Source organism: Stenella coeruleoalba, assembly GCF_951394435.1.
Source record: "Stenella coeruleoalba genome assembly, chromosome: 7".
Classification (NCBI taxonomy): Eukaryota; Metazoa; Chordata; class Mammalia; order Artiodactyla; family Delphinidae; genus Stenella; species Stenella coeruleoalba.
The window spans coordinates 76,816,518-76,840,713 of record NC_137153.1 but is presented as its reverse complement, the minus strand read 5'-3'; the positions used below and the strand labels follow the sequence as shown (position 1 = coordinate 76,840,713).

The 24,196-nt window shown below is 36.9% G+C and overlaps 1 protein-coding gene across 2 annotated transcripts in view; it reads left to right on the top strand.

Moving 5' to 3' along the window:
* Positions 1-24,196, top strand: part of LOC307189672 (uncharacterized protein) — a 568,050-nt gene that overhangs the window by 539,024 nt on the left and 4,830 nt on the right. The window contains exons 11-16 of one of the 2 annotated variants that reach the window (XM_079928007.1): positions 8,419-8,598; positions 9,033-9,188; positions 10,636-10,708; positions 11,702-11,784; positions 13,016-13,210; positions 20,283-21,155. In XM_079928007.1, coding sequence (XP_079784133.1) covers positions 8,596-8,598; positions 9,033-9,188; positions 10,636-10,708; positions 11,702-11,784; positions 13,016-13,108 — 408 coding nt within the window. In that variant the 5' untranslated portion in view covers positions 8,419-8,595 and the 3' untranslated portion in view covers positions 13,109-13,210; positions 20,283-21,155. Of the gene's footprint in view, positions 1-8,418; positions 8,599-9,032; positions 9,189-10,635; positions 10,709-11,701; positions 11,785-13,015; positions 13,211-20,282; positions 21,156-24,196 lie in introns of those variants that run through there. The other variant, XM_079928006.1, reaches the window with a different exon arrangement.

Here is a 24,196-nt window from a genome sequence, read left to right as displayed (position 1 = left end):
GCGTACTGCAAAAAAAAAAAAAAAAAAAAAAAGTGATAATTGATGATAATGGATTATTGAATCCGGATTCATTGTACTATTCTCTCTACTTTTGAATATGTTTGACATTTTTCAATAATGACATTTAAAAGAAAAAATAAGAGGCATGTGAAGCTCTCACTTACATTTAGGAAATTTAGCAGAGGGGCATAGGTGAAAGCAGTAGACCAGTTAGGAGGTTTCTGTAGTGAGGCAGAAGAGAGATGATGGTGGTTGATACTAAAAAGTGCAGTGAAGATTGAGAACTGAAAGGATTTGATATATTTAGAAGAAGGAGAGTCAGTAGTACTTCTAATTGATTGGATTGGGGGTTGAAGGAAAGAAAGTCATCAAGAATACCTCCCAGGACTTCTGTTGGAAATCTGGGTCAATGGTGATGTCTTTTGCCAAGATTGAGAAGACTGGGAAATGGTGGATAGCCACATGGAAGGGTGAGGTAAGAAGTAATCAAGAGTTCCGTTTGGCGCATTTTAAGTCTGAGACATCTATTACACATTCTTGATTGTAAATAAAAACAAATCAGAACAAAGAAGTCTCTTAGAATGTGACTAGGTAATTATTATGCTTTGATAACTTGATAGAAAGGCTGAACATTGACAGAAGTAGTTCCCATTGGGGTACATATTTATTTATATCCAGGTTATCTGAAGTCTTAGCCAACTAATCTAAAAACATTGAGCATTGAGTTTCCCTTATATTTTCTGAATTCAGCGAGAACTGATTAACCCATTTAGAAAGAGCTGAACCTATCTTTATATGTAGCTAATTATGTTCTAATGCATACATTCAGCAATGCCATGAGGCTGTCCATCTGCAAACTGCCAGAAATAAGCTGTCCAAATTCAGAGAATGTCTTATTTTAAGGCTTAAAAATGACACTGATTTAAAGATTGCTTTTGCTGATTTGATAAACTGTAAGTTGAAATAATTACATTAATGTAGCACATTGTCATGCCAACAATTTTTCTAAAAAGATAAAAGAAAAAACATAGTTGCCTTTAACCTGTATGTGTTAACAGAATAAAGCATGGTTTTGAAAGTCAATTTCTGACCACCTTCAAAGTGCTACACTAGAAAAAAGTGAGTGGAAAAAAAAGTGTTAAGTGTTAACCTCCCCTAGGTGAATGATACCTTCTAGGACAATGTATAAGGTTAAGAGATTCCAAGGATTGGGAAAGAAATGCCATTTTTAGGTGGTCTACCGCAGTTGTGTCTTTACCAAGAGTGGGTAAAAATAGCAAAGAAATAAGGACACAGTTCAAAAGTTAGTAGGATAGTCAATCCATACAAATGACCCACTTGGGAGGTGAGACTGCACTGCAGACGGGGAAGAATCATCAATGAAGAGCCCAGGAAACAGGGAGAAGCACAAGGCCCTGAAGCAAGGCAGAAGAGAACTAATTTTGAGAGTTTCAAGCCCTTTCCAGGGGAGTTCTTTGACAGGAGGCTTAGCCTGGTCCCTCAAGGGGCTAAAGGGTATCAGATGCTACTCCCCGCCACAAGTCTTCTGCCTTCAGGATGGGCCCTTTTGTCTTTTCCTAGTGTTTCCAAAATGGAGAAATATATAGATGGTTTCGTTCTTTCTCAACTTTGACCACAGCTTTAATCTCGACTTCATTAGAACACCATCTATTTGTCATCACCACAACCAGCAGTAATAAGAAAAATAATTCCTACAGTTAGTAAATCCTTGCTTAACAGATTTTTATTTTAAAATAGGCTTGACTTTTTTTTTTCCTTTTAAAGAAAAGTTTTTGGCAACAGGTAGATCACACCTGAATCTGTTGGGTTCTATATTTTTAAACAGTTCTGACATATTTTTTTTCTTTTTATAACACATGCTGAGTGGGAATGGATCATGGCCAGTCCTAAAATACGGAGTGGGCAGCTCTTGGAATTTCAAAGGCAGTACAGTCATAGCAAGGTTTCTAATAGGATGAATATAAATTAAGAGAAATATTTTATTTATTATTTTTAAAGTTTTATTTACAGAAAGACTTAAGTAGACATAAGTAAATCAAAATGGGAAATGTTTCTGATTTAAACAAACATTGGAATTTAAAACAACAAAAATTTTCTAACTTATAAAACAACTCAACCTAAAGTTACTCAATTAGAATTTAATAATCGACAATAGTTTTTCTTTGAAAAAACTCATGAGTTATAGTGGTTCACAGTACAAAGTAAGTGACAGGCCAAGATACAAAATAGCTTTATTTTGAATTTTCTGGTCCTTGTCAAGTTATTCTTGATTACATCTGAATCACTAAAGCTTAGAATATTTTTTTAATGCTGATATGTGATGTCCCTAGTCCTTGAGTGATACCTGGCAAGAAAATATGCCTAATATTCATAAATCAGAGCCATGGCGTTTCAAAAAAGAAAAAGAAATGGAAAGGGAAATTTTGCTGTTTTTAAGGACATTAATGTTGTTGGGTGGGTATTTGATGGCCCAGAAAGGGGTGGTGAGTTTCTAGGACTTTTGGCCTTGAATAGAAGACCCTTGGGTTACCTGAACTGACAAACTAATGCTAAAACAATTCTTTTAAACAAACCATCATGAACCTCACACGAAAGGTAAAAACCCATCACAGTGCAGCTCCACAAACAGCCTGGTGTTGTCAAATTGCAGGTAACCTCGGCAAGGTTTTTAGTCCTCTAATGCTTTCGCTTCCACACGAGGGACTGTAAAAATAGGAGCTCTTGGATGCATTAGAGGAGACCTTTCTCCTCTCACTGAACAACACTTTATTTTGCTTCATTCAGTGATCCAAGCATTGCCACTTTACTCCCGTCACAGTGTTTTCTATATTAACACTATTTTTTTTCAGATGCATCCATCTAGACCATCCAAATCTGTACATATTAACATTGCTGAGCAGCAACTCTGGGAGGATGTTCACCCTGACCTTTCCTTTTCCTGACACAGTCTCCATCACAGTTTCCATTTCCAGGTTTATTTTTGATATCATAGATGTTGCTATAACAGCCAACAGCCTTGCCTTTAGGTTTCTCTTCTCAACTCTAGAAATAATTCCTCCTCTAACAATTGATGGAGTGAAAAACCTGTGAGAATTACAGGCGTCAGTGCACTGGAAATTTTCTCTGCTTATTGTATTGCACAAGTACTGAAAGATCAAAATATAGGTTTACGAACAAAACTATATTGGCTAAAACCCCTGCGCTTTCTACAAAATTCTAGCTTTCCTTTTTTCCCTTTCTCTTACACATACCCCAAATTACATACATAGATAATTTTATACTTCATTAAGAAGTGTTTCTCTATAAAATTTCCTTTATTCAGTAGCACACAGTAAAAAGAACTTGGTGAAAAAACCCCTGGAAATAACCTAAATATCCATCCACAGTAGACTGCGTAAATGAACTGTTACATTCATACATAAAATACTATACAATATGAAAACATAATGTGCTACATTTTCTTTTAATAAAACATATATTAACTAAAATAAACCAAAGGAGCAGAGTTGAATGTATAATGTAAGTGTTTATATACAGTCTGCCATATGAATTAGAAGTATTTAAACAGATACATAAGAAACTATTCAGTTGCCTTTAGGAAGCAGATATAGGGAACATTAGTTATAGGTGAGTTGAGCTCTTTTATTTCAATTCTGTCTGCCTCTTTTTAGTTTTGTTTGCCATATTCATATATTACTTGTATTAGACATGTTAAAAAGAAGGCTTACCTGAAGACAGGAATAAAGACACAGACCTACTGGAGAACGCACTTGAGGATATGGGGAGGGGGAAGGGTGAGCTGTGACAAAGCAAGAGAGAGGCATGGACATATATACACTACCAAACGTTAAGGTAGATAGCTAGTGGGAAGCAGGCGCATAGCACAGGGAGATCAGCTCGGCGCTTTGTGACCGCCTGGAGGGGTGGGATACGGAGGATGGGAGGGAGGGAGACGCAAGAGGGAAGAGATATGGGAACATGTATAACTGATTCACTTTGTTATAAAGCAGAAACTAACACAGCATTGTAAAGCAATCATACCCCAATAAAGATGTTAAAAAAAAAAAAAAAAGAAGGCTTACCTGGATTTTTTTGAACATTCCAACTGACATCCAGTTCAATTCCATGATTACTGAAAAAAATGGAGGCACATACATTATATAGTGTGGTGTTGTGGAAGGAAACTCCAGAACTTTAGATTTTATTGAACATGTCATTTTATGACCATGTGTAAATCACTCATCTACTGATACCTGATTTGCCTCATCTGTAAAATGTGAAAAAGTAGCTCCATCTACCACAACTTTCATTTACCACTCAGTGTTGTGATGGAAATAAAATAAAGTCCCTTGTGAATCTTGCAGGGCTACCGTATACAGGTGTGAAATTTTGTAATAGAGATCATGTTCACTTTCAGATCTCACATTAATTGAATCTGACTTTATCCCAGGAATTTCACATTTGTTCTTACTTGGTATTTTTCAGTGGGAAGCTATATTCCACTAACATCTGAGTAGTAAGAAGAACCATGATCACGCTGGTATATGCCTAATCTAAAATTGCAAATTCTGGTAACAGGTACATAAATGAATAAACTGTATTGATTTAAAAATGTAGTTAATAGATACATGACATTGTAATAAATTCACTCGTAAATTTTTCTGCTTACCTACCTATAATAATAACAAAAGTTGTTGTTTACTAAATACGAAGCATGGTCCAGAAACTTAGTGATGTTATATTTGTTACTTATTTCTCAGACCACATTTTTAGGTAATTATTACTAGTATCATTGTTTGGGTAAACAAAGTAAGAGTGAATAATGTTAATTTCCTTGTCCTGGGTCACACAAGTAGTGACTGAAGTCTGATTATGACTCAAATCTGTCCAAATATCTTTTCCCATCCTAAACTATCAGGCTTAAACCAAATTTCAACCCACATCCATCTCTCCACCTCCCATTATCTTAAGCGACACCACCAACTATAATGTCTACTCTGACGACTGTGATCTTTTTTTTAGTGGGACTATAAGTAGAAAATTCTACCTTTATGGAAATCTGGTAGTTCTTTTAAGGAATATTATTTATACTCTATGAGCCAAACTTTTATGAATTTACCACATGTTTGTAACCAAACTTTCAGAGATGGGGACATGACTTTATACTCAGAGGTGCTCATTTTGCCATCATAGCAGCAATTCATGTGTCTAACACAAGTGTCTAACACAAATATCTAAATATATAATACATCTTGGTATTGAAGTACATATGGAATGATAGGCAGCTTTTAAAAAATCATTCTTTTGTAAAACTTTTAGTGATATTGAAAAAAGTTTATCACAATGCAATGTAAAGTTGGAAATACATGTGTGTATAAAATAGAAAAAGATGACTGCTAGGAAAATCATCAAATTATAAGCATGTAAGTAGTGGTTGTTTCTGTTTTCTTCTTAATATTGTGGTATGTAGTTAATATTTACAAAAATAAGAATACATTATTTTTATAATTTAAAGGGTTTTTAAAAAATTAAGATAAATAATATCTAATTATACCAAATCTTTCATTCTTAAGTTGCTTCATTCTCTTTAAGCTTGAGACTCTAAGCATATGACTATGCCACCACCTCTAATAGACAAAATGAAACGAAAACAAAGTTTTATGTGTAAAATCTTTGTCTTATATTGCTTAACTGTTGGTACCCTTGATTCTTAAAGACTAGAGATTTCTGATGTTACATTTCTTTTATAAATATTTCTAAGAACCATAATACTCACTGAATGTTGGAACAATATCTCTAAATGCCTAAGGTAACTTCCATTTTTTAAAACATGAACTACAGTTGTTCATTTTATTAAACTTGACTCTATTTCCAGACCTTTGCTATGCTGCAATAAACTCATTTTTGTGTCTTTGAGCACACATGCAAGTAAACCTAAAACATACAACACCTTGCTCCACCATTGCTGGATCAAAAGGTGTGGTCGGTTTTAAAGTTCAGACACTGCTAAGGTATTATCCAAAGGTAATGCACCTGTATATATACTTGTATATACATATATAATTTTTTTTCAACCCTTTAAAAATGTAAAAAAAAAAAAATCTGAGCTCATTAGTCAAACACAGTATGTTTTGGGTAGATCCCCTTTAGACCTAGAAGTAACACGTCACTTCTGCTCTTGATGTCTTGGTGAGAACTGGTCACATCACCCCTGCTAGATGTGGGAGGACTAGGAAATGTGGTGGACTTGTACGCTCATTAAGAGAATGGGGTTGATCCAAATCTGATCAGTCCTGCCATCAGCCTCATCTCCTTAGGATTTGCTTAGAATTCTTTTTGACCTTGGTTTAGGATAGGATCCCTCGTTATTAAAGACATGCTATCTGGGGCTCCTGACATCCATAATACTTTTCTTGCTACCACTAATTAGTGAAAGGGGAAATGATTTACTGGCAACCTAGAGAGAATTAGTATAATCCAAGAGTTTAACCAGGTTTCATGTTCAATTTCTCACTTACTTCAGTGATTGAAGGAAGAGGGTGAATGAATAAATCATTTCAAGAATCCACAAGTCTTAATTCATGTCCAAGAGGGCAACAGCAGTGTTTCCTGCCAGGTGTGAGGAGGGATTCTAGTTGGAGTGTCAGGGAATCAGGCTGATTAAGCAGCTTTGAACTTCTATTCTCTTTCTGCATCTAAGAACCTGAGGAGACTGAACAGATTTTGTAAAACTGTGGCAAATAAATCCTCACCTACTTCTGAATTCAGCAGATATCAAGGTTAAGTGAAAAACAGAACAATTCTAGATAATCATTTCAATAAATTTGAAGGGATGAATTTCTATAATAAAAAAAAACAGCTGAACTTTTCATAAATAAATTCATAATTATTCTAAAGGAATTAGTAAAAAATTAAATGCCTGTTTATTTCTGTTTAGTCACATCTTCATAATTTCAACAGTGAAAGTAATTTTATAGAATAGTATTGGGACAGTTACCAGAGGGGAAAGTATTTGGAGAAACTGAAAATCACTCTATGTTTGTTGTTCTAAAAAAATGTCATTTTTTTCTCCCAGGGGAACACATTTTTGCTGTTTTTTGCTATGCTGTCACAAGGTACTTTGTACTTACCCTGCAATCCTCAGTAAATGCCAACTGAATGACCTCTGAGGGAGATGACTTTAATTCCACCTCTGTTTCTAATTTCCTCACCAGCCAATTCTTGATAGAAAGTCTGAGCTTTAATGATACAGGACAATAGAGACAGTTAACATTATACTGCCTTCCATAGAGAAATGGGGGGAAATTATTTTTAAGAACAACATAGTGCAGTTTCTTAGGGCTGCATCTTTGCTATACTTTGCTTGCTTTGAGACGGTGAGCCTAAACCAGCATAACTTTTTTAAGAAAGTTCTGGATGACTGAACTCATATTTCTCCATACAGCTTGCCATCTGTCCTTTTATAATTCTTTTTGTTTTTAATTTGGTTACATCCTCAGAAAATCCTAAGATTTCCATGTGAAAGTTATGCCGTAAAAGATGCTGTTTGAGGGCAGGGACTGACTATGGCATGCATTTGTAATGCTAACATTTTCTAGTGCTGTGGTTTTCACACAACGAAGGCATAATATTTAGAATGAGGACAGTTTCTTTTCTCATACAAGAGGCTTTGGATTGAATCAGTGCACATGGTTATTGTGCTGCAGTAAGTATCTTTCCCATTCCAAAATTCTTCGCTCTCACCCTTTACCTCTCTGGGAACATAACACATGCTCACCTACCCATCCAGCTGAATAAAAAACGTACTTCTCTTTTGAGTGAAGAATTTAAAGTTGTAAAATGAAAATTTCCAAGGGTTCCATCTTCCTCTGAAATCGCACTGTCCCTAATCATACATGTTTTTATGAGCTTTAATACTGTACGTTGGATTTTTATGCCCCATCTTCTTCCAGTTGATCACAAACTCCTTAAGAGAACAAGCATTTATCAGTCTGTTTTTTCCAGAGCACCCAGCAGAAATCCTTGCACATAATAAATATCCAATAAGTATGTGTTGAATATAAAAGTAAAGGGCAAACATTTTTCCTTAAGTTATTTCCCAAACTAGAGATTCAAATAGTTGAATGATTGTTTGAGGAACGTCCAAAAACTAAGGTAAACAGGCTTTTTTTTCTTGGACATGATCATTGTGAACAAAAATGAAAGTACTATTCTAAAGATTAGATAATACCTTACTTTCTAGTTCAAATATCCAAGGCCTTAAAAGAAGCTGTTTTATGAAAATGGTGCATGCTCTATCTTCTGTTGCTGATCACTTTTCCCTCACATTTCCCACAAATATTTACAGAATTTAAAATGATGAATAAATGAATGTCAAATTAAAAAAATCTCTTCTAGGCCTTCTCCACCTTGAGAAGCTGGATCACAAGCGCTAAAGCCATTTCTGCTTCCCTGTGTACGTGTTCCTGGCTGGTTAGATGGCTGATAAAGTACAGTAAGCCCTTATCCTCAGAAGGTGCACTGCTCAAAACCTGATGTGAGTGAAATACGCCAGACAGAGAAAGTCAAAGACTCATGGTATCACTTATATGTTGAATCTGGAAAAAAAAAAAAATCAAACTCATAGAAATAAAGAGTAGAAAAGTGGTCACCGGGGACTGGGCAGGGGTGTGGGGAGCATGGGGGAGGATGGTAAAAGGGTACAAACTTTCAGCTATGAGATGAATAAGGTTGGAAGGTTGTAGGATCTAATGTAACATGGTGACTACAGTTCATAACAGTGTATTATATAATGTAAGTTTGCTAAGAGAGTAGAAATGAAATGTTCTCACCAAAAAAAAAAAAAAATCCAAAAAACCAAATGCATAGATATATACATATATATGTGTAAATAGATAGATAGATATACCTCAGTAAAGCTAGAAAAGAAAACTTCATGTATACAGACCATAAAAGTCACTGAAACAAGATGTCATCATGGGAAAAAAACAGTAAAACTTGTCTCTTTTCAGTTCAATGGTCCACGTTCAAATATTATCCGCACAAGATTTCCCATCTCACTGCCTGGGAGGTATTTGAAGTTCAAAGATACCAAAAATGTGACAAAACAGAAAACACCTCTAAAACAGAAACACAGCAGAATTAGTTGGTGTTTTCTGGATGAGTCAGTAAGTTTCAGACTTTCTTTACATTTATTTAATTTGTTGGCAATTCAGTTTTTTTGTTTTATTCATATTTTAATTTAATTTATTTATTTGTTTATTTTTGGCTGCATGGGGTCTTCGCTGCTGCTCGCGGGCTTTTCTCTAGTTGCGGTGAGCGGAGACTACTCTTCGTTGAGGTACGCGGGCTTCTCAGTGTGGTGGCTTCTCTTGTTGCAGACCATGAGCTCTAGGCGCACGGGCTTCAGTAGTTGTGGCTCACGGGCTCTAGAGCACAGGCTCAGTATTTGTGGCTCACAGGCTTACTTGCGCCACAGCATGTGGGATCTTCCCAGACCAGGACTCGAACCAGTGTCCCCTGCATTGGCAGGCAGATTCTTAACCACTGCACCACCAGAAGTCCTTGTTTGTTTTTTATGATTTGCATTTCTCTGCACAGAGATAAGGAAAGCAAGCAAAATAACTTTGCTAATTCTAATCATGAAGTCACATCATTTTTTTCATGATTTTAAGCGGTCTGGAGATGGCAGTTAAACCCTATATGACTTTGGTACCTTAAAATATAGCAACTATGTCTTTGAGAACCTTGAGGAACTACCAAACTTATGAACGTTACAAACTACCAACGTTATGTAAAGAGGTTGATTAAGACTTAATAAGTCTTACTATTATGTTCCTGTCTCAAGGCAAAGTCATCAGTTAGAGAACTCTGCTCAGATATCACTATAATTATAATTTTTGTGAATTAATTTATATCTACATAATACCTATTCCTTGGACTTACTGGTATCTAAGAATGATGACATGGGACAAAGACAGACTCTCTGGACACTTCTTTCCATATATATTGACAGTGTTCAAGGAGTATTTGAAGGACTTCACTGGTGGCGCAGTCATTAAGAATCCGCCTGCCAATGCAGGGGACACATGTACAAGCCCTGGTCTGGGAAGATCCCACATGCCGCGGAGCAACTAAACCTGTACATCACAACTACTGAGCCTGCACTCTAGAGCCCGTGAGCCACAACTACTGAGCCCGTGTGCCACAACTACTGAAGCCTGAGTGCCTAGAGCTTGTGCTCCGCAACAAGAGGAGCCACCGCAGTGAGAAGCCCACGCACCACAATGAAGTGTAGCCCCTGCTTGCCACAACGAAGACCCAACACAGCCAAAAATAAGTAATAAATAAATAAATTTATTTTTTTTTAAAAAAGTGTTTGAGATTAGCCATTGCTTGCATCTTTCCCATGAAACACTGCTTAATGATGGCTTTAGTATGCTTCTACGAGCTTGTCAAGAATCTGAACTTAGGACAGTATTGAGCTTTCTACAAGCTGTTCTTGTCTATTATTTATATTCTAAATGGGTATTTTTTCAATGAATTCTTAATTTCTGAAATGTCTAAAGATTTGAAAATTACAGGTTTTACCTCAGCAAACAGTTCTTTCCATAGACAGATGAAAATATACTGACACGGAGACAGGAAATAGTTTCTAAATGGTCAGGATCTGACTGCATATTTGCAAGTGAGTATTCTAGTGAATCGTGTAACATCAACATTCCTTATGTCTACATGGAATAAAGACCTTCATCGTATTCTCAGAGACACAAACTCCTTCCACCTTTTTAAACCCCTGTAGCACACGAAGCTTTCTGTTCAAGGCTTCTATTTAAAGTCTTTTCTTTATTATGTTCCTACAGGGATTTCAAGGGTTGCTTCTAGATCTCTTTCTTTCTACTTCAGTTTTGAAAAAATTCTACTGGGGTTTCTATTTTTATGTTACTTCACCAGATGTCCAAACCATTTAAGACATGGCCTCTAAATCCTTGACAGCTATTTGAGGGTGTTAGTATGTTCTCAATTCATTTCGGGTTTTGTCTGAGCTTGTCTTGCATTTTGCTGTGGAAAGAATAAAACAAACATCTAAGGGGGGGGTCAACTGGGTGCCAGTCACAGTGCTAAGCACTGGGGGACAATAATAATAAGACCTGTTCCTGCTTAAGAACTCAGACAAATAGAAGAGGGTATAATTTGTTACCATTTTTTATAAAGTCTAAGAAATTGACCTCTACAGTTTGCACTAACTCTCTTCTACCCTTTTTGAATTTCTGCTAGTCCATTCAGTACCAGTGACTGAATTCTATAGTTGTACATTCAGTATTTTTATTTTTATTGAATATCTTAGGATGAATAAGACCTTGTAACTCCTTTTACCCCACTTGCCTCTTACCAAGGCCTCTGGCAAACTTAGTGTCCTGTCTTGTAGCCAGTACTCTAACTAAGCATATCCATCAAGGCTCTAATCTAATACTTAACCAAGCTGATGGGCTATTTACTACCACTTTTCTACCAAATTTAATGTCATCGGTAAATATATGTATGCCTCTTTCCTAATCCTGGTCTGATTGCGGTAATTTGTTCAGACTGATAAACACAAAACTGTAAAAATGTTAAAAGTTGCTAATTTGCTTTTCCTGTCACAAGGATTCAGAACAAGTGATTTCATGTTTACCTTAAGGTTTTAGGCTAATTATCACAAACAAAGGAATGCCATCATCTTGGATTGGATTTCACCAGAGTCAACCTACTCATTTTCAAGAAGTAAGTATATTTATAAACTTTTATAAATATGTAACTCTGACATGTAAGCTGAGTATATAGTTGAAATAACTGATGATACTAGAGTAGCTACAAAGGATATTCATAAGGAAAAGTGTTGTATATATAATAAGAATTATTAATACTACTACTACTAATAATTACAACTATTATTGAGTTTTTAATGTATGTCAGATTCTAAGGTAGGCACTTTGTCTAACTAAAGACTTTTAGTTGGGTTTGAGAAAAGACAAAAGTCTGAAACGTAAGAGTCTATGAAAGCAGAGAAGAGTCACGGTAGAACCTGCAACCTGTGCAGTCACTCAGGCGCCCCCCTAGGTTTAATGCTTTTCAGGAGCCATGATGAAACTCTGAATAATTTTATCTTTTAACTAATGTTTGGTAAGTGAAGTCCAGTGGGAAAATGTAGCATGTATATGAGCAGAGAAGATAAACGCTGTCTTTCCTTTCTGTCTCATTCACATATAACCTTTGCAAGGCCCAGTGAGTACAGAATCCAAGTGAATCCACGATGTATTTGAGTTTAGTGGGACTCAAGGTCCCACACAATACAAGTGTACTTCTCTAAGACTAAGGGAGACACTGACAGCCCATGAGAGCCCGTGCTTTTTGCCAAACTAGAACTTGCTTCACGTGCAGGGAAAAAGGCAGTGGCATTCTAAGAAACACAAACTACCAAGGAACCCTACTGTATCCTTTCTTACTCATGATACCTTCCTATATTTGCCCATCACTTAACACTGATAAGGATGAAAAGGAAGAAAAGGGAAAGGTAGAGCAACCATACTTTTTCTTTCAATCCTTCCTTACTCGTCAGTAAGCCAAAGGTAAATGGCATTGATAGAATGTGTGCTTATCAAAAAATGAAACAAAAAGTTGCATTAGTTTTGTCCAGCATTTCTACTCTTCTGGTGTAAGCATATACAAGATATGCAATACAAATTGTGTAATTTCATTAATAATGCACACAAGTGAAATGCTCTTATATTATCATTTAAAACTGGCATTGTGAACAATACAAAGATGAATGTTAAAATTCACGTTAATATTTTAACTTTTTTTTCTTTACTTGGAGTGATATTGAATAGCAAATAAAAACATTATGGAAAGTCTAAAGGCAGACTGAGGAAGAAAAGAAAAAACATAGTTTAGTACTTTTAGTGATGTTTTTCTTGCTTTTTTAACATGGAACCCACATTTTCATTCTGTACAGGACCTCACAAATTATGTAGCTGGCCCTGCCAGTGGTGATGACGGCACTCTCCTTGTCAGGAACCCAGGTTCCTTCTATCCTGTTACTCCATGATTTGTGGCCTCTGCTGTATTGGTCCAAGATGCAGCATCTATTTCACAGCACATATGATGGCAAAACAGATGAAGGCAAAGAGAACATATGCTTTCTCTTTTGGTAAGTTTAAGAAAAATGCCACATGATTTTTTTGCCTTCTTTCGTAAATCAGAATGTAATCATAAGCACAAATACTGCAAGGGAAGCTGGGAAAAGGAAGTCTTTGGTGACCATGTGTTAAGCTAAAATTTGAGGTTCTATTATTAAAGAAAAAGAAGAGAATGGATGTTGGGACACAACTAGCTGTATCTACCACACATGCAAAGGAAAAAAAAAAAGAGCCTATGAAGAATTACCAGTAGAAAGGCTGCAGGAGGCTGGGAATATTGTGAAAGTTGTGCTGTGAGAAAAAGAATGTCTATCAAAAAGATAGAGAAATGGAGAGAGAGATACTAGATCAGTAATTATATATATTAGATAAAATAACAGAAGTAAAAGGGTATTAATTATTTGAAGAGAATTATAAAAAGAAGCCTAGGGCTTCCCTGGTGGCGCAGTGGTTGAGAGTACGCCTGCTGATGCAGGGGACATGGGTTCGTGCCCCGGTCTGGGAAGATCCCACATGCCGCGGAGCAGCTGGGCCCGTGAGCCATGGCCGCTGAGCCTGCGCGTCCGGAGCCTGTGCTCCACAACTGAAGAGGCCACAACAGTGAGAGGCCTGCGTACCGCAAAAAAAAAAAAAAGAAGCCTACACTGTGGATTCACAAAGACCGAAAAATGTGGATTTCATCACTGTTTATGTGATTTGGGCAAATTACTTTAGTTATTTAAATTATTAATTCCTACTTCATAGCATTTCTTCTAAGGATAATCAATATGTCTAAAGTGCCTAACAGATGTATATCAGATACTAATTCAATTTTTATTTTACTTCATTTTCATTTTAAAAAAAACCTCTTATTATTTTTATTAATTATACTGTGCTTTTTAAACCATGGCAGACACTTTATTTTTGCATAAAGTATTTTTTTTGCAGTATGCAGGCCTCTCACTGCTATATAAGTTTATAGTTTACAGTTTAACTATATAAACTATAAACTATATAGTTTATAGTTATAAACTATAACAAGGAGAGACTAACAGTCTTGAGATAATTTTTTCACATTTAAATTGATCATTTAGATGGTCACACCTAGCATCTTTGAATAATCCCTCTATTATATTAAGTAACTTACACCTCTGTTGCTAACCTGCTACTATTCAGATATTTTGAATTCATTTTATGTTTTATCCTCTATGTCCAGTGTAATGCCATGTATAATTGGTACGTCATATTGTACAAAATCTTATAAATACGTTTAATAAAAGCCTGAACTTGAAGCATCTCAGCATTCTGAAGAACTAAATATTTAACTAGGTCTGTATTATTACCCCCATTTTATAGATGGAATCATAGGTACAAATGTATTAAATAATTTGCTAGAGAATGTAGATTTAGTCAATAGCAGAAATAAATTGTAATACTCAGAATTTGCATTAGGAGAAAAAGTTCAGCAGAAATTTCTGCTACATCTGTATGCTACATAGAAAGCTAAATTGAAATTATTACTGCTCTCATTATTAATATTCATTCCATATCAAAATATGCTAGGTATTATAATATACATGAAATGAGATAAAACCCCCTAACCCCAGCCCAACTATATATCTAACCCTCCCAACTTATTACTAGTACATCCAAATGGGTGTTTTATCACCTTAATTATTTTTAAGAAATGACATCAATAGCAAAGAATCTTGTGAGTTTAATTGCTAAAGATAATAAATCTCATATTCACCCAAGTAGTATTAACCTTTTCTCCTATTATAAAAATAAAGTCAATATTTGAAAATGCATGATATGCCCCAAAAAAGAACTAAGGACATTATCTAAAAATTGGACAGCCCTATTAGTCATTAATTTGGGTTTTTACACACCAAGAGTAAACTTCAGTCATAATTTTTAAAATGTATTCTTATCCTATATGGATGAGGCACCATGCTAGCTACATTGCATTCACTGTAAACAATCATCACAAAACTCCTGTGAAGTATATATTATCTGGTATATACATGTGGGGAAGAGCAGACTCTGAAAGGTAAGGAAATATGCCTAAAGACACATAGTTTGAGGGAAAATGGCATAGCTGGTTTTTAATTCAAGTAATTTCAGTTCTTTCTATTCCAACACAATTACTCTCATATATATATATATTTATGTATGTATGGTTTTTTCTTGTTTTTTTTTTTTTTTTTTTTGCGGTACATGGGCCTCTCACTCTTGTGGCCTCTCCCGTTGCAGAGCACAGGCTCAGCGGCCATGGCTCACGGGCCCAGCCGCTCCACGGCATGTGGGATCTTCCCAGACCGGGGCATGAACCCGTGTCCCCTGCATCAGCAGGCGGACTCTCAACCACTGCGCCACCAGGGAAGCCCTACTCTCATATTTTTGTATAATTTATGACTAGTCTGAAAATAAAATATGCTTAAAATCCAAATATATTTGTACACTGTCCATTTCTAGTTTAGTTGTTAATATTATTAAAATAACATATATTTGGATGTAGTTTTAAAATATTGTTTTCAACTGACAAATTATTTTCTCTTTTTCTGCTTTTTGTGGATTATTATTTTTTGTAAATTCCCTTTCATTTACCTTCCATTGGTTTGCAAGTTATACACTTGTTTGCCTCTTTTTAGTGGTTATCCCAAAATGTTTTAAATATACATGTTGTAGTCTAAGTTAAAAGCTAATCAGTGTCTCTTTAGCTGCTCTATGACTATACCAGGATTTATTTAATGGTCTTATAATGATTAACTTTAGATTATTTATTAATTACCTTTAGTATTTACCCAATATTCCTCTCTGACCAGTATGTTAAATGTTCTAATCTCAAGCTTCCCAGAAAATTCTGTATTACCATTAATTGTGGAATAATTCCACACATATACATACAGCGCTGCTCAACATCAGCCTGAAGAAAGTAACTGGTAGAAGGTAACAGTCTCATGAATTGTTCCTTCCCCAGTTCTGCAGAGGTTGTTTGATGCTGTGTAGCAGACTTTCTTAGATATCTGAAAAAGGAGATAGTCCATTCTCCATCATGCCTAATAACACTCTCAGACTCATGGCCCAGAGGCCAAATTTGTTTGAGCAGCACAAGTTTTAAAAATTGAGTCAATATTAAACTTAGGAAACTTTCACATAAAATTTTGCTTCCCTTGAAATAACTGGTGGGCAAACATTTGATTTAACTAATTTTATATGGGACTACACATACTATTGTATGACTGTTTTTTTTTTTCTTTTCTGAATCTCCTCATGATGTTTTTACCCAGCTCTCTGGGGTCTTTTCTTATTGATGGCTTAGAGCTCTTGATATAGAAAATATTTGCTTTCTAGTCTTTTACTTTGTGAATATCTTTCCCATTTTTTTCTTTGAATTCTGTCTTCATTATTCAACTGTGGTTTTAATTTGCATGTAGTTAAATTTTTTTAAGTTTAGATTCTGAATTTCATGGCATCGTTATCCCATCCTGGACTCAGGATTAAGAACACATCCATTCATATTCTCCTCTTGCATTTTTATGATTTCATTTTTGGAGTTAACCTAATCTTTAACATAAAGAGGGAGGTAGAGAACTGAATTATCTACCCCCCAATAGTCAACTAATTTTTTTTTTTCTTTAGCGGCTATAGGGACATTTGTATTAATAATATGTATTGAATAATTCATTTTTCCCCATTGATTTGAAATGACATTTCTATGGGTTTCTTAACTCTATCTTCTATTCTTTTAATCTATCTTACTATCTCTATACCAGTATCATATTCTTTTAACTCATATCTTTAAATTGTGTCAAATATCTAATAAGGGCAACTACTCATTTACATGGTTCTTTCTCAAGATTTTCTGTGTATTCTTCTACATGAAATGATATGTCATTTTATCAAGCTTCATATTAAAAACAAATAAGCAAAAAAACAAAAAAAAACAAATAAGCAAACAACAACAGGAACAACAAGTAGTGCCCTGACTGTGATTATAGTAAATGTATCAAATAACTTAACATGCAGAAATATCTTTAAACTCTTGATACTTAATGTTTTTTCCTCATTTATCTGATATATTTACTGCAATCCCCAAAAAAGGCACCATAGCTTCAAGGGAAACCAGTGGTTTGAGAAGGATGTGAATGAAACAAGTCTTGTTATTTGAAGACAGCTAAGATGTACCATAAATACAGTACTAATTTCTTAACAGTATGTTTTTTAAAAATTCTTATTTTTTAATATCAAGACATTATCCCTATTTCCTAGATCCACTGAGTTTGTATCTGTGAAACTAGGGAATTTACCCCCAAAGTTTTGGGTCTCCATAGGGAGTATATCTGTCTCAGAACTCATTAATCTGCCTCAGACTTCTCAACACCAGGCTTTCCTGCTCCATAATCCTGCCAGTCTCTTTTGTGGCTGGAATTTAGACTCTGGTTAGAGTGATGAAACTTACGAGTCCTAGTAGAGGCAGGTGGATGCTAGCATTACATATGTTGTTCCAATGGAGGGATCTGAGACATTTTTATAGTTTGAATTTCCTGTAGCCAGGGAGGTATATATGTTACTGCACAGACAAAGCATGCTTTAGGAAAATCCCTTAAAGACATTTATGAGTGTATGCTAGAAATATTAGGAATCTTCTATCTTTATATGTGCTGTGCAAAGTTAGAAAGTAGTTGCATTTTTATAATAAAGTGTAATCTCATTAACAGTTAAAACTGTAACTTTGTGTTCCATTCTGTTTTCAACAAAAGAGTCAAACAGAATAGTTACCAAGATTATCCATTTTTGCTCAACATCACCCCATGTATTCTACTCATATTTTCCTGATTTAAAACAGTTACTGAGGGCTTCCCTGGTGGCACAGTGGTTGATAGTCCGCCTGCCGAGGCAGGGGACACGGGTTCGTGCCCTGGTCCAGGAGGATCCCACGTGCCGCGGAGCGGCTGGGCCTGTGAGCCATGGCCGCTGGGCCTGTGCTCCACAACAGGAGAGGCCACAGCAGTGAGAGGCCCGCGTACCAGGAAAAAAAAAAAAAAAACAGTTACTGAAAGAGACCCCCAGAGAGACTGTATTTCATTGTGAAAATATTTGATTCTATTTCTTTAGCACTTTAAAATACTTTGACACATCTTGTAATTCCACCTTAAAATATTTGCATTTGGATCAGCACATAATACAATGCATAATTTTTCTCCCTGCCTACTAAGATAGGCTCTGTAAAAGAAAATATACATTATATGCCTCTAAACCTTTATGAAATCAAAGTAAACATTTGTATATGAAATTTCACTTCTCAAACATGTGGACACGAAGGGGGTTTTAAAAGCAATCATAAATGCCTGAGTCAGGAAGAAAACAAACGTTCTTTTCTTGAGGAAGTGGTAAGTCAAGGGATTAATCCTCACCTCTAGGTCACCAGGTTGAATCCAATCCAGATGGACATTGATTGGAAGTTGCTGCCATCTGACAGCTACATGGTGACCTATGTGCATTGAGTTGCTGGTTATAATCTTAATAAAGAAGAGGCAACATCCTAAAAGCTGCCACTATAATTAGAATTAATTGGTATCCTTCTTAGCAGCATTGGCAGAATATTGGGTTAAAATGGAATCCTTTCATTCTCTCAACCTAACTGCATGGAGAAAAATGAGGGAAGTGGAAGGTGCCATCCTCTATTATGAAAGCAACAGAAGGCCAAAAAATGAAGGAAACCACGGTCTCTCTGAGCCTGCAAACATCCATTAATTCATCAAATCTTGGGCCACATGCCATAGTCATGAGAGAAAGAGGAAACAGAAAAATGAAGCAGTTGCAGGCTCTATTTTTTGAGGGTTGATAATCTAGTAGGGGAGATAAAACAAGTACAGAGACAACTATAGAACAAGGGAGAAAGATATATGTGCCATAAAAGAGAAGAAGTAAAATGCTCTTCCCAGCACCCAGAGGAGGGAGTGATAACTTATATTTGTGAGTTGTAAGGTGGGGGATTTAGGCAGACAGAGAAGTAAAGGGGAACACAAAAATGAAGAAATCCATTTTTATTCGCCCTTCTCATAAACCAACAATTCATTCAACTCGTTAATTCTTACTTTTCGTGCTATTAAGCTCATGTCCTCAGAAAACACTATATCACTGCATTTGAAATGCTATTTTAAAAGTATACCTCACATTATTAATTATGGACATCTAAAAATAAAATGTAAATCTCACTGATACTTTCATTCCACATGATCTTACAAAAAGAAACCAGTTCACATAGAAGCCAGATTCTAGCAAATATAAAATGATAATCTAAGACCCTATACCTAAAATATACATGACAAAATGGACATATATGAAATATAATAAAAGTAATTTCACTCATCACTTAATTTTAGCAATGATATTTTGAAAAAATACTACTGTGTTGTAAAGAGATCAAAATGATGGTTCATTTACATTATGTGCTACTCAAAACACTGTCATTAGCTGGGTGACTTTTCCTCACCAAACTGAATCAAGTAATATATTTCAGTTTGGAATAAGAACTAAATATTAGTTTTTAAAAGAGTATAGAAGATAACTTAAATGATTTTTTGTAATCAAAGTACAAAGACATTATCTATTTAATAAACAATTAACATAAGATCTAAATAGAGTTAACAAAATGCCTTGAGGCAAATATAAGCTCTCTTTCTGTAGATTAATTTGTCTCCTAGATAAGAAGTTGGACTCTACTTCCACTGTGCAACTAAATTAATATGTAGCCAGAGGCAAGAGATCTAACCTCTCAGAGATTCAGATTTTCATCTGTAAAATCAGGTGAAGAAGAATTATACCATAACAGCAGCTTTTAAAATTTGCTAAAGAAGTAGAATTCATCTTTTTCACAAAAAACTATAATTTAAACCCCATAGATATACTTAAGATAAACATGAATTGTCAGTAGTTTAAAGGAACAAAGGTTTGTTCTAGGCCCCGCATTGTCCCTAAAGTACACTAGCATATATAAAATCACTGCTCAAGATGATATTGAGATGTTAAAAGGAAAATCAGGAGCTTCCGGGAAGATGGCGGAGGAGTAGGACACGGAGATTGCCTTCCTCCCCACAGATACACCAGAAATATACACGTGGAGCAACTCCTGCAGAGAACCTACTGAACGCTGGCAGAAGACCTCAAACCTCCCTAAAGGCAAGAAACCCCCCCCACGTACCTAGGTAGGGAAAAAGAAAAAAGAATAAACAGAGACAAAAGGATAGGGACAGGACCTGCACCAGTGGGAGGGAGCTGTGAAGGAGGAAAGGTTTCCACACACTAGGAAGCCCCTTCGCAGGCAAAGACTGCGGGTTGTGGAGGGGGAAAGCTTCAGAGCCGCGAAGAAGAGCACAGCAACATAAGTGCGGGGGGCAAAGCGGGGAGATTCCCACAAAGAGGATTGGGGCCGACTGGCACTCACCAGCCTGAGAGGCTTGTCTGCTCACCCGCTGGGGCGGGCAGTGGCTGGGAGCCAAGGCTCGGGCTTCGTTCGGACCCCAGGGAGAGAACTGGGGTTGGCGGCGTGAACACAGCCTGCAGGGGGCTACTGCGCCACAACTAGCAGGGAGGGAGTCCGGGGAAAAGTCTGGACCTGCCGAAGAGGCAAGAGACATTTTCTTCCCTCTTTGTTTCCTGGTGCGCGAGGAGAGGGGATTAAGAACTGTGCTTAAAGGAGCTCCAGAAACAGGAGCGAGCCGCAGCTAACAGCGTGGACCCCAGAGACGGGCATTAGACGCTAAAGCTGCTACTGCTACCACCAAGAAGCCTGTGCGCAAGCACAGGTCACTACCCACACCCCCCTTCTGGGGAGCCTGTGCAGCCCGCCACTCACAGGGTCCCGGGATCCAGGGACAACAACCACGGGACAACGCACAGCGTGCCTCAGGCTGGTGCAACGTCACGCCGGCCTCTGCCCGCACTCCGTACCCCTCCCTCACCCCCGGGCTGAGTGAGCCAGAGCCCCCGAATCAGCTGCTCCGTGAACCTCATCCTGTCTGAGCAAAGAACAGACGCCCTCAGGCGACCTACACGCAGAGGCAGGGCCAAATCCAAAGCTGAGCCCCTGGGACCTATAAGAACAAAGAAGAGAAAGGGAAATCTCTCCCAGCAGCCTCAGAAGCAGTGGATTAAAGCTCCACAATCAACTTGATTTACCCTGTATCTGTGGAATATATGAATATACAACGAATCATCCCATATTGAGGAGATGGACATTGAGAGCAAGATTTATGATTTTTTCCCCTTTTCCTCTTTTTGTGAGTGTGTATGCTTCTGTGTGACATTTTGTCTGTATAGCTTTGCTTCCACCATTTGTCCTAGGGTTCTATCCATCCGTTTTTTTTCTTTTTCTCTTAATAATTACTTTTTTATTTTAATGACTTTATATTTTATTTTATCTTTCTTTTTTTCCTTCCTTCCCTCCTTGCTTCCTTCCTTACTCCCTCGCTCCCTTCGTCCCTTCTTTCTTTCTTGTTCTACTAATTCGTTCTTTCTACTTTTTCTCCCTTTTATACTGAGCCGTGTGGATGAAAGGCTCTTGGTGCTGCAGCCAGGAGTCAGTGCTGTGCCTCTGAGGTGGGAGAGCCAACTTCAGTACACTGGTCCACAAGAGACCTCCCAGCTCCATGTAATATCAAACGGCAAAAATCTCCCAGAGGTCTCCATCTCAACACCAGCACCCAGCTTCACTCAACGACCAGCAAGCTACAGTGCTGAACATCGTATGCCAAACAACTAGCAAGACAGGAAAACAACCCCACCCATTAGCAGAGAGGCTGCCTAAAATCATAATAAGTCCACAGACAGCCCAAAACACACCACCAGACGTGGACCTGCCCACCAGAAACACAAGATCCAGCCTCATCTACCCGTACACAGGCACTAGTCCCCTCCACCAGGAAGCCTACACAACCCACTGAACCAGCCTTAACCACTGGGGACAGACACCAAAAACAACGGGAACTACGAACCTGCAGACTGCAAAAAGGAGACCCCAAACACAGTAAGATAAGCAAAATGAGAAGACAGAAAAACACACAGCAGATGAAGGAGCAAGATAAAAACCCACCAGACCTAACAAATGAAGAGGAAATAGGCAGTCTACCTGAAAAAGGATTCAGAATAATGATAGTAAAGATGATCCAAAATCTTGGAAATAGAATAGACAAAATGCAAGAAACATTTAACAAGGATGTAGAAGAACTAAAGATGAAACAAACAATGATGAACAACACAATAAATGAAAAACACTGTAGATGGGATCAATAGCAGAATAACTGAGGCAGAAGAACGGATAAGTGACCTGGAAGATAACATAGTGGAAATAACTACTGCAGAGCAGAATAAAGAAAAAAGAATGAAAAGAACTGAGGACAGTCTCAGAGACCTCTGGGACAACATTAAACACACCAACATTCGAATTATAGGGGTTCCAGTAGAAGAAGAGAAAAAGAAAGGAACTGAGAAAATATTTGAAGACATTATAGTTGAAAACTTCCCTAATATGGGAAAGGAAATACTTAATCAAGTCCAGGAAGCACAGAGTCCCATACAGGATAAATCCAAGGAGAAATACGCCAAGACACATATTAATCAAACTGTCAAAAATTAAATACAGAGAAAACATATTAAAAGCAGCAAGGGAAAAATAACACACAAGGGAATCCCCATAAGGTTAACAGCTGATCTTTCAGCAGAAACTCTACAAGCCAGAAGGGACTGGCAGGACATATTTAAAGTGATGAAGGAGAAAAACCTGCAGCCAAGACTACTCTACCCAGCAAGGATCTCATTCAGATTTGATGGAGAAATTAAAACCTTTACACACAAGCAAAAGCTGAGAGAGTTCAGCACCACCAAACCAGCTCTACAACAACTGCTAAAGGAAATTCTCTTGGCAAGAAACACAAGAGAAGGAAAAGACCTACAATAACGAACCCAAAACAATTGAGAAAATGGGAATAGGAACATACATATCGATAATTACCTTATGTGAATGGACTAAATGCTCCCACCAAAAGACACAGGTTGGCTGAATGGATACAAAAACAAGACCCATATATCTGCTGTCTACAAGAGACCCACTTCAGACCTAGAGACACATACAGACTGAAAGTGAGGGGATGGAAAAAGATATTTCATGTAAATGGAAACCAAAAGAAAGCTGAAGTAGCAATTCTCATATCAGACAAAATAGACTTTAAAGTAAAGACTATTAGAAGAGACAAAGAAGGACACTACATAATGATCAAGGAATCGATCCAAGAAGATATAACAACTGTAAATATTTATGCACCCAACATAGAAGCACCTCAATACATAAGGCAAATACTAACAGCCATAAAAGGGGAAATCGACAGTAACACATTCATAGTAGGAGACTTTAACACCCCACTTTCACCAATGGACAGATCATCCAAAATGAAAATAAATAAGAAAACACAAGCTTTAAATGATACATTAAACAAGATGGACTTAATTGATATTTATAGGACATTCCATCCAAAAACAACAGAATACACATTTTTCTCTAGTGCTCATGGAACATTCTGCAGGATCATATCTTGGGTCACAACTCAAGCCCTGGTAAATTTAATAAAATTGAAATTGTATCAAGTATTTTTTCCGACCACAACGCTATGAGACTAGATATCAATTACAGGAGAGGCCCTGTAAAAAATACAAACACATGGAGGCTAAATAGTACACTACTTAATAAGGAAGTGATCACTGAAGAAATCAAAGAGGAAATCAAAAAATACCTAGAAACAAATGACAATGGAGACACGACGACCCAAAACCTATGGGATGCAGCAAAAGCAGTTCTAAGAGGGAACTTTATAGCAATACAAGCCCACCTTAAGAAACAGGAAACATCTCGAATAAACAACCTAATCTTGCACCTAAAGCAATTAGAGAAAGAAGAACAAAGAAACCCCAAAGTTAGAAGGAAAGAAATCAAAAAAATCAGATCAAATCAGTTTGCAGAT